The 11,799-nt window shown below is 42.0% G+C and overlaps 1 protein-coding gene across 1 annotated transcript in view; it reads left to right on the top strand.

The window, feature by feature from the left end:
- The first annotated feature begins 386 nt into the window (after nucleotides 1–386).
- The window catches only part of PDE5A (phosphodiesterase 5A), a 135,340-nt gene continuing 123,927 nt past the window's right edge, over nucleotides 387–11,799 (top strand). The window contains exon 1 of the mRNA XM_065877153.1: nucleotides 387–601. Coding sequence (XP_065733225.1) covers nucleotides 480–601 — 122 coding nt within the window. The 5' untranslated portion in view covers nucleotides 387–479. The remainder of the gene's footprint in view (nucleotides 602–11,799) is intronic.

The following is an 11,799-nucleotide window of genomic DNA, read 5'->3' as shown; positions in this document are numbered from 1 at the left end:
GGCTTGGGATGGTTCTCCACAGCGCGACCTTCCCTTTCCTAGAGTGGGACGCCCAGCGAACACACCCAGAGTCACCTTTGCGCGCTCCTCTGGAGCCGGCTCGGCACACAGCGCACCCCAGCGGCCGCCTTGGCTTCCTTCTAGTCCTGGCCATTAGGCTTCCGGAGAGCTCGCCAGTCGCCGCCGCGGCCGCCTCGTAATCTTGGGACTGGAGAGACTGCGAGAGCTAGTCTCAGCCAGAACCCAGGGAAAGCGCGGGGCTGCTGCACCCCGCCACACCTGGGAGCGGTGAGGACCGGGAGAGGCAGGGCATGGCAGGAGGGTGGCCCGGTGCCTGAGCAGCTTCGCCGAAAGCCGGCCGGACTGGAGCAGGGCGAACGGGGAGGGTCTCGAGGCAGAGTCCAGCTCCTCCAAGGGAGGGACCCCAGCTGGGGTGGAAAACCAGCACCAGCAAGCCGCAGAGACGCGCCGCGCCGATCATGGAGCGGAGCGGCCCCGGCTCCGCGCGGCCGCAGCAGCAGTGGGACCAGGACTCGGTCGAAGCGTGGCTGGACGATCACTGGGACTTTACCTTCTCTTACTTTGTTAGGAAAGGCACCAGGTAAGAAGAGGACCCACGGAAGACCCTGCCGGGGCCTGGAGCGTGACCTGGGGCTGATCTCTCTCCCCTATTGAATTTTCCCCTTCGTTGACCATTAAACCGTCTCCACTCTCAGGCCCTTTGCTTTTGAAGTAGGGCCATGATCCTGTTATGGTGTTGAGACCTCGACTTTAAGGCCAGTACAGTCGAAAAACCGTCGGATTCGATCCAACTTGCTCACAAAGTTCAAATACAAAAATGAACGTGCCGACTTCCCCCCCCCGCCATACACACACACACACACACACACACACACACACACACACACACGCTGGCAGCCCTGGTATTCCCTGGGAGCAAGATTATTTTCATATATCTGCGCTCACAGGCCTTCCTCTAGCCCTTCTCTAGCCTCCTGGTTCCCCCAAATCTCCTTAGCGAAACCAAAACAGTTTTTAAGCCCCTTCCCTGCAGCTCCGGAAGCACCGTTTCCAACGCGTTCCCTGTGGCTCCGCTCCTCCCCCGTCTCTCTTCGCCCCTGCCCTGGCGGGGCGGGGAAGCCAGGGTAGGGGCGAGACCACGAAGAAGCCCAAAGGCAGCAACATGCCGGAACCTTCCCAAAGTGAGTGCTGTCGCCTTTTGCCCCCTTCCAGTCCCCTGGTTGTTCCGCGCTCTCCTTTTCCTTCGCTTTTGCGCGCAAGGCGGCGCCGCCGAACGGGCTCCGCGGAGGGGTTCGTGGCGTGCACACAAAGGGCGGTGGGGAGGCGCGGCGGTGAGCGGACCTCGGCGGGTGACAGGTCCCGCGGCCCGAGGCGACCCCAGAGGCCAGCTCTTCCTGGTCCGGAGCCAACCGCTGGGGCGCCTGCTGCGGAGGGCGGGGAGGAGGGAGCCTGTCCTTTGGGAGGCGGGGTCCTGTCCTTTGGGAGGCGGCTGCTTAGCGAGCAGTCGGGGCGCGCGTGGGAAACGCTCGCGGGAGACTTAGGAATTGAGGCTGAAGCCGAGGGGCTAGGAGGGTGGAACGGATAGTGCGTGGCGGGCTGGTGCCCCGAAGCCGGAGGAGTTGGTGCGAAGCCGGGGCGCGGGCAAGGTTGCTGCGCTCGGACTCGGGCTGACTCCCAGACGCACCCCTTTGGAGAAGGGGCCCGAACCTCGCCGTCGCCGGCTCCCGGCAGCGGCCTTCGGGCAGCTGACGCTGGCCGCCTTGCCGGGAGGGAGACGCACGCGGGGCGGTGATGGTGAAAGGGCCGGCCGGGGCTGGGCGCTGGGCTCCCACTCGCCGGCGCACCGCTGCGACTCGGCCGGGCGCTCCCAGCCAGGGGGCGGCGCAGCGCTGGGCGAACGGGCGGCCGCGGGCGGTGGCGCGACCGCGGAGGCTGTAGGGGAGCCGGCTTCGCGTTACCGGCCTCACCTGGGCACGTCGTCGCCCCCCGGCGCCTCCTGGAGTCCAGGGTCCGTCGAGGCCGCCTGATCTGCACCTCCAACTCACCACGTTTGCTATGTTGCCTTTTGGGGACAAAACAAGGTACTTCCTTCAGCATCTCCCCGTCTTTCCCACTTTCCCCGGGGGCGCGGTGGGGGCCGGGTGCTGGGGGGGTGGCCCCCGGGTCACACCGGCGGGCGACGCTTCACTGAAAATGGACTCTATGAGATTTTTGTCTTCCTTTACTTTCCCGTGGATGTAATACTTTTAGATGGGGCTCTTTTTAACTCTACGTCTTATAACGAACGTTCAGAGTTGGTGTCGATTTGATCACTTTCGGAGGTTTTTAGTAAGAGGCGGTGGCTTCGGCGCAAATCTTATCTCTTCTGTTTAATTACTCCGCTCTCCTTTTAAAATCCTGTTCGCCGCTTTCGCCTTCTATCAAAATCCTAAATCTGGAGCGACCAGAGGATAAACCCTGAATGGAAAGTGGTTTCTTTTCGAAGAGGACTTTTCTGCGAGTTTGGGGTGAGGCACTAAGACCATCTAGGTCTGGAATTATCGATTTCTGGGAGCCAACAGTTTTTAGAGGTCACCTTCTCGTAGGCCATCTGTCCCCGGTTTGCTTTCACCCTTGCACACTTCCACTCTTCCGCCCTTAATGAACTAGCGCATAGAATGGGGAATGGGCAGGAGAACTGGGCTGATATTTTAAATGTGTAGGGGGATGTTCTTTAGAGATGTTCTTCAGGCAGATTATTAAGAAAGAACAAAATTACTTATTTTAAAATCAGCGTAAATGTCCTTTGTCTCCCCCCCCCCTTTTAAAGACATAAACTTGGGGTTGTTTGGCGGTAGGTTTTAACTCATACGTAAAAACACTTCACTTTGAGAGCCTGCCAGAACTTTGAGTTACTTTTTTTTGGAAAATAAATTGAATGAGTTAAGTTACATTTCTTTTCACATTACTTTTTTTCCCAAGTAGCATAGGATTAAAATCCCAGTTCTCAAAAGTACACTGCTTAGTGTAAAATTTAGACCTTCAGTTACGGTTTTTATATTACAGTTGATGTTGACAAGAGGCTGAACCCTTTCTGTGATATATATGTGTGTGTATACAATCTTGAGAGAAGAGTTTATGTTGAGTGTAAGCCGGAAAATGAAAGTGTAAGACATTCAAGAGTAGGGCAGGCCCTCAGTTTTAGGAGTTGCAAGGCGCTGAAAGTTGTCAGTGTGAAGAATATAATCTAAGTCTTATGCGTAGCCAGAGGTTTTTCAAGAAACAGTATTCCAGTTTGGGCTTATATTTGATGGCATTAACTGGAAACTTAAAATAAGAATCAGAGATTGGGCACTAGTTGATTATAAAAAGGCCAACCTGCTGAACACGGTGTGATTCACATGGTTGTGGTCAAATCTTATTACAGACACCTTAACTTTACAGCTAAGTCGTTTGTTTGTTTGTTTGCTTTAACAAGAAGATCACATTACTTTGCTTTTTTCCCTTTTGTTACACAATGTAAAAAATGAATACTGTATGTGATTCAGGAAACCCATGCAACAGAATAGCTCTGTAGAGGCATTTGGCGAGTTTTAAGATTTTAAATAAATTTGAATTCACTGAGATTGGCCATCTGTGCCTGTGAACAGTCTCATTGATAGAACTGTTTCTACCTTATTTGATTTAATTGTTGTTTGACATTCATGCATGCTTCTCTATTCTCTCCCCAGACTGAATGGTCTGCACTCAATAGTAGTCACTGAATAGAAGGAAGGTTCTGGCACTAACTTCTCATTTAAACACCTGTGAATTTTGGTTGACCTTGAAAGCAATTATTGCTGCTGTATTACATTGTTTCCTATAATTATCTTCAAATACAGAGCTAAGCACCTCCTTAAAAGCTATAGCTTAAAAAAAAAAAAAAAAAAAAAAAAAAAGCTATAGCTTGCAGCACACAAATAGATGCTTTTCAGCAATCAAAACCTGTTTAAGTGAATTTTGAGAGTGTCAGTTGAACTATTCATAACATAATCTATAGGCATAAAAATTACTTGGAGACTAGTAACTAAAACCTATGGAAAACCTCCACCCTCACTATCATAGAAAACTTTGCAGTCCTACGAGTTTGAGATGCTGCGTTCATTAAGGGCTTTAATGCTTGTGCATTCACAGATGAAGCCTTTCTGGTGCTAATGCCACTTTAACAGCTGTTGTTATTCTTGACAGCTTATTAGAATAACTTACCTTTCATTAGTTACTAATCAGCTCTGTGACTGTGCACGATGTTTTAGATCATTTAGAATTATAGGGGTAATATGATTGACTTTTTATTGCTTTGTTTTGTACTAGACAAAAGCTTGAGAATATTTGGCATATACTGGAAATAGGAGATACTAATAAGTGAGGACACCTTTTTATGACCACTTGGATCAAAGTCCAGAAACAGAAGTTTTACACTCGCATGTAGTTTTCTATGATAGACCTTTTATTTGACACTGCAAAGCTGTGGTGAATTAGTTGATGTTCCAGGTCCTGAGTTTGGGATTCTTTCTTTCTCTCTCTTTTCTTTCTTTCTTTTCTTTCTTTCTTTCTTTCTTTCTTTCTTTCTTTCTTTCTTTGGGATTCTTTCTTTCTCTCTCTTTTCTTTCTTTTCTTTCTTTCTTTCTTTCTGTCTGTCTGTCTTTTATTTTTTCTCATCTCTAAAAGCTGTAACTTTTTTTTGCAAGATATTATCTTAAAGTCAGATAATAGGTGTAAAATAAATATTGCTATTCAATCTTAAAAATGATTGTTTCTGTGATCATATAGGAATATAAACTCACAATTTTCAGACACGTTTTGTTAAGCATATTTTGTTAAGCAGTCACTAGTGTTGAAGATAATAAAATCCTGTGGGTATTGACTCAGTCTGGCTTTGATATTATTTCTAATATTTTCATTATGGTAATTCTAGTGTAATAATGTCCTTTTATCCTTGTATTGCTTGTAACCAGGGTCCTTATAGCCAGCTCGAAGGTACCTTTTAGTGGCCTAAAAGTACTCATGTGGATTGAATTTGGATAGGATTGAATCTGGAAGAATCTGTAGGAGCCCCTGAAATGATGTTTCTCATTGCTCTTCTATGAGTGTTCTCAAGGTTTCATATTCAGTTCCATTTTTAAAGCCCCCAATACAAGATCATGATTCCTAAAACTGTGGTACAACTAATGCATTGCAATTAGTCATTCAAAATAAATCTATTTGCTTAGTATAACACTTAAATAGGCTTGTGGTACAATTCAGTAGCTTTTTTTTTCAGTTTGTGATCTGAAGATCTATTGGAATTGCCAATATTTTCTTAATATCATCTTCAGTACCTAAAGATGAGCAGTTTTTGGCATTTTGATTATGTTGTACAACAAAATTTCCTTTTTAAATAGTTCCACCTAAAGAAATGACTTGAGTCTGGTCTCTGATATCATTTCTTTTAAAATATTTGAAAGTGCTTCCAAATTGTATGGGTAAAGTTTGTACCTTCACGCTCATCTGATTACAGAGAGTATGTCTTACTAAGTTGCTTCCCTTCCTCTATATTTGAAAATATGAATTAACTTAAAACTGATTGAACTTCCTGCTACATTTTAATAATGCTTGGAAAAGAGTTCTTTCATACTTGAAAAGGCTTAAAAAAAAAGTGCTTGGTATTTATTAGTTTGTCCCCCAAATATTTTTCAAACTAACAGTTTATTAAACCTGTAACTGTTGTGTTGAGTTAGATTTTTTTCTTTGTTCTCAGGGCTAATTGTAGGATAAAAACTCATCTTAGGATAAAAGCCTGTGGTAAGGACTGCAGGGCAATTAAATAAATCACCGAGTTGATTGATATTGGAGGGTTGAAAAATGACTAAGTTTTGAGTTTAGAATGCAGACTAGCTACTGACTTTGCAGGACTTCCTGTGAGATTACTTTAGCTGGACAGATGTAGATTCAGTTGACCAATGTTATAACTGATTGATGTGGCCTTGGAAATATCTGTTAAATCAGGTTCTCAGTAAAAAAAAAAAAGTGCCTGTGAATTACAACATAAGAATAAAAATTGAAGAAAGTCTTTCCACTTGAGTCATTCATTTGATATTTAGTTCTGTAATCTTATTTACCGACTTGGTATTCTCATTTTATTTTGAATCATATTTTTTTTCATGGTGTGAGTGCTTTATTCATTTTCTCTAACTGGTAGGAATTTATACTTATTGCCAGCTAAATATTTAAGGCAGGTAAAGAAAACTGAGTGTTAAGTTCATAAGAGTCATTCCGATGAATATTCTAAAAAGCTTTAAAAAAGCCATATATATGGAGATATAGATATCCATGTGCCCCATTTGTAGTTTGTAGTGAACATGCTTTATGAAGTCTTAGGTGCCATTGTTAGCTTCTGTGTTCTTTGAGACCTTTCTCTTGATTCTGAATTGTAAAGTAAGATTAACATTTTGCAAATTGTCTTCTCTGAATAATTTTGTTATTATATTTTGTAATAATAAGTATACTGAGGTCATAAGAAGAGAAAAGCTCCTGATTTTTTTTTCTTTTTAACGTCTTTATTGGAGTATAATTGCTTTACAGTGGTGTGTTAGTTTCTGCTTTATAACAAAGTGAATCAGCCATACATATACAGATCCTGATTTTTTAAGCTGATGAAATAATTAAAACACATACACAGGATCTTTGAACTTTAGAGTTGGAGGAGATCATGTAGTTCAGTGTCTTTCAAATTTTTTTTTTTTTTTTGCTCGGGCCTCTCACTGTTGTGACCTCTCCCGTTGCGGAGCGCAGGCTCAGCGGCCATGGCTCACAGGCCCAGCCGCTGCGCGGCATGTGGGATCCTCCTGGACCGGGGCACGAACCCGTGTCCCCTGCATCGGCAGGCGGACTCTCAACCACTGCGTCACCAGGGAAGCCCAAGAAAGACATTCTTATTGATCCCCAGTATCTTAGTTAAAAAGCTTTTGGTCACAAGTGACAAAAACTCAACTTGAACTCGTACATAATTAACTCACATGATTGACGTTCCTGGAGATTGGTTTGGGTGTGAAATAATCTTGTCAACATTCTTTTTGTCTGTATGTCTATCTAGTCAATCTGTCTTCTTTCCTTCCTTTCTCCCTTCCTTTCTCCCTTCCTTCCTTCCTTCCTTCCTTCCTTCCTTCCTTCCTCCCTCCCTCCCACCCTCCCACCCTCCCTCCCTCCCTCCCACCCTCCCTCCCTCCCTCCCTCCCTCCCACCCTCCCACCCTCCCTTCCTCCCTCCATCTGTCCTTTTGGCCCTATGCTGCATTGGCTTTATTCTCCGGTAGACTTTCTTCGTGAGCTGGAAAAGTTTCTTCTTGGCAAGTTTATGTGGGTCTTAAATTTCTCATGTGTGAAAAGTACCTTCTTACCCATATCAGCCCTCTCAAAATTATTTGGCCTTGCTTGCATCACTTGCCTGCTCTGGGCCAGTCATTGTGTTGGGAAGAATAGGGTTGTCTCACTGTTGGGGCAGGTAACGCATAGTGTGATATGTCAGTGGGGGGCGGGGGAGGGGAACTCCCCAAAGAAAGTGATGTGAGTGCATCCAGAAGTTCCAGATATCTGCCATACCTAGTATTGACTTTCTCTCATTTTAATGTGAGTTAAATGAGGAATTCTTAAGAGTAGGTATAATTTAATCATAGCATTTATGCAACTGTAATACCAAAATAAATGTATAAGTTAATTATGAATAAAATGATAAAACTCTAGCCAAATGCAAATTGACAACATTCATACTTGTAGAGTGAATGTGGCCCTGATTGGGATGCAGGGGGGTCTGGTAAGGTCAGCTTGCCTTTGCTACAGTTGCCTTGTGATGATTCATTTCTCCCACTGGGTCTCTCATAACAATCATGCAACTTTTAGTCCTATAGCACAATACACCAGCTTTTGGTTTTTATTTGGCTTGAAAGTACATTTACATATTAAATCTACCTCTTTTCTTTTCTCTTTATCCCAGAACCATTGGGCGGCAGTGTGATTGTAAATACAAATATAAACTTGACTGCTAAAATTGCAGGATAGTATTTGATTATAAGGTGGTCATCCCAGTAATTTAAAGTATACATCTTTTACTCTTTTTCTTTGGTTTTAATTGTCATTAGTGTGAAAACACAAAATTGAAGCATTTCCATAGACAAACTACAGATCTTCAAAACATAATTGCTCTGGACTCTCAGGGCTTCTCATACCGCATATTGGGCCATGCCAATCTAGTCCAATCTTTCCCGTCTCTAAGTTGCTAAACAAATCGGTTTACATATTTACGGCATAGATTTTGGTTATTAGGTTTTCTTTCAGATGCAAGTAAGTTTTCCTTTAAGGAACATTTTCCATACATGTGATTGTGAATGCATGGAAAATTACAAAACATTTCTCTTCCAACTCTTGGTCAAATTTGAATGTAAAACCATGTGAAGCAGTTCTGCATTTTATTTATATTTGGTCCCAGTAAGCTTCTCAGATGTTTTCATAGCTGGAGAAAACTTGGGAACATTAAATAACTTTAGACAGCATTTGTTTCTAATCCATGCCAGAAGCAAGGGAACTACTCACTGTAACATCTGAGTAGAGATTATTGGAGGAATCACTTGGAGGTGTCCCAGATAGCCCCTGTTTCATTTGATACACTGTTATAGTAGGTTAATCTTTTATTCTCCTAAACTGTTGCTTTCTTTCTTTTTTTTTAAATTGAAGTATAGTTGATTTACAATGTTGTGTTAGTTTCAGGTTTACAGCAAAGTGATTAATATTTTTCATATTCTTTTCCATTATAGTAAACCATTGCTTCTTAAAGGGGATGCTGTTTGGCTTTGGTAGTGATACTTTTTGTTGTTGTGAGAAACTGTTCAGCGTATTGCAGGATGTTTAACATCCCTGGGCCCCAGACACTACATTTCAGGAGCACCTGATTATTGTGACACACACTTCCAAATGCCCCCAAAAGCTGGCACCACAACTTGGTTGGGAGCCACTGTTCTGAACTCTTTAAAATTTACTTCAATTTATGGTGGTTAAGGGCCCCAGATAGGACAGATTTAAGCTTCAACCCCAGAACTACCTCTTTCTTAAAAGTATGACCTTTAGGTACTTTATTTGCTTTCTCTGTGAAATGGGAATAATAGCATTTACTTCTAGGGTTCTTAAGAAATTTAAAGGAATTAATACATATTTCCTTATCTTTTATAGAGTGATTTTCAGTAGTTTACTATTTATTTTACCTTGAGAATCATCAGTACCTTAATTATAATTGCAAACTTTGAGAGTCATCCCCTTATTCTGATAAGTGGGGATTAGAACAACAGAAAAGGGATTTAATAGACTTTGTGTCCTTCTCATTTTTTAGAAGAATTTTTGTTAATGGTTTAAACAGAACCTTTTGTGGATTGTGTAAGGTACTGGAAAGGGAATTGGAATGGGAGTCCAGACCTCCCGACTGTGTCCCAAGCTTTGTGACTGGCCCAGGTTAATAAATCTTGGCTTTAAAATGGGAGGTAGGAGGGGATGAGAAATCAAGGCAGAGAAATTCATAAATGAGTTTAAAAATCTCTTTCAGCTCTAAGCATTCTTGATTCTCACCAGAGGAGCAGAGTATCAACTTCTTAGATTGAATAGTTTCCTTTAAGTATTTTCCAAGTATGAGTGGTGGATCTAGGTCAAATTTTACAAACAACGCAGCTAGAACTGTGTAAAATAAGGATCCAAGAGCAGGCGAAATATCTAACATTATATTTTATGTGAGTTATTTTTATGTTTTTCCTACAGATAAAGCACATTTCCATATAAATTATCAACCATCCCTTTTTAGACAGGAAACTAACACATTCTTTGTAATTCTGGTTTTAGTGGTTAATTCATATGAATGATGAAAAAAGCACTGGAGATAAAGAGAAAGGGGTGAAGTTTTAATAGGAGACTTAAAAAACACGACCATGCATTGTGTTTTGTGGGTCATTCAGGGCTTGCAACTTTTTCCTCTGTTTTGTTTGAGGCACTCTGTAAATCTCCCCAAATGTTACTGTTCCTGGGTAACCTCCTTGAGACCCAGGCATCAACCTACTTACAGAATTCCCCCAAGTAAGCCCCCTTGAGTAGGAACTAAAATGGATCGGCTTTAATCCCCAGATCTCTTGTAGCAGAGTGTTGAAGCATTGTTTTATCAAGTATTAAAATCATTCTCCAGTTTAGAATTATGGTTATTATGAAATATTGCTATGGTTTTTATTATAGATAATTAGTTGTATATCACATTTGTTGTCAAACAGTTTTATTGTATCTGTGATATTTTGAAAAAATTGTCCCCCAAATTCTATAACTTATTTTTAAAAATTAAGTTCTGAGTAGTAATAGAAAGTGATTTTTCTCAACTACATGTTCAGCTCTTAATCTTTATGTGTTATTCAGAAAATTTGTTATATGTAAGTGTGGTTATTGGTCTAGGGAGTCTATGTTTTTTCAATTCTAATTTGAGAAAATACCAACATTAAAACAATTTTTTTTTTGCACAAGTGTTTCTATAGAGAAATTAGTGCTTTTAAACTAGGAGCTTAAAAACAAATAATGGCTAACATCATTATTCTGTAGAAACCCATGAATAAATTCTTTTTATTTTTACAAAAAAATTAATTGCTTTTGAAAATATATTCCAGTTAATGTTCGATTAACTTGGGAATTCCCTGGTGGCCCAGTGTTTAGAACTCAGTGCTTTCACTGCCAAGGACCCAGGTTCAATCCCCAGTCTAGGAAGTAAGATCTTGCAGTCCCTGTGGCACGGCCAAAAAAACAATGTTCAATTAACTTAAAAACAGTAACTATCACATATTAAACACTGTGTACCAGACTCTATGCTATCACTGTATAGGCATGATTTCCCTTAATTTTCTTAAGAAGCCTGTGAGGGTTAATGCCATTATCTCCATCTTACAGAGAGAGTAAATAATGCACCTGAGGTCTTATCTTAGAAGCAGCTCTGGAGTTGAAGCCTAAGTCTGTCCCACCTAGGGCCCTTACCCACCATTTTCTACTGAAGTTCAGTATCACTGTTAATGGAAGCAATGCAAAGACTCGTGGATTTAATGTCATGAGGAATTTAACTCAGGAAGAGGCTAAAGACCCTGGTCTAAAGACCCCAAATGTCTGACAATGGAAATGTCGAGCTCAGCCTTTTCCTGCAGCAGCTGCTAGGACCTGGCCGCCTGGCCTTTTGAGTGCATGCACTCATTTAGTTTCGTAGTGTGCTCTACCCACATTGAAGCACTGTCTTGGAGAATGCAGTGCTGTTAGTGCTATAAAGAAGCCTCATGAAATCAAAATGCGTTCAATGTTATTCCTCGTGACACTGACTTTTATATTAAATCATCATTGCATGGACAGTTTGAGCTGCAAGAGTCTTCAGTAAAGTAGAATATTAAGACAGTAAACTTCTGATTGGATTCATTGTTTTAAAAGAGTTGAGATTTAAAATCCAAGTCACATTTATGGTAAACTCATGACAAGTTTTTATCTTGGCTTTATTTCCTGGTGTCTAATTAATATCAATCTTTTGGGTTCGTTACTTGCTCAGTATGGGAAAGGGTTCCTTAGTGAGCGCTGAGCAGCAGCTGTGATACCCACAAGTTGAAACCACAGATGGTTTTCACGTGAGTGTTACCTGAGAGCAATAACTCCCAGCATTGATTCTGGTACCCTCCAGGGTTTCTCTAGTTATTTTAAGACATATTGTAAAAGTTTAAAAACAAAACTAAATTGAATT

The sequence above is a fragment of the Phocoena phocoena genome, chromosome 5 (genome assembly GCF_963924675.1).
Source record: "Phocoena phocoena chromosome 5, mPhoPho1.1, whole genome shotgun sequence".
In the NCBI taxonomy this organism is placed as follows: domain Eukaryota; kingdom Metazoa; phylum Chordata; class Mammalia; order Artiodactyla; family Phocoenidae; genus Phocoena; species Phocoena phocoena.
This window is presented reverse-complemented; position numbering and strand designations above follow the sequence as displayed.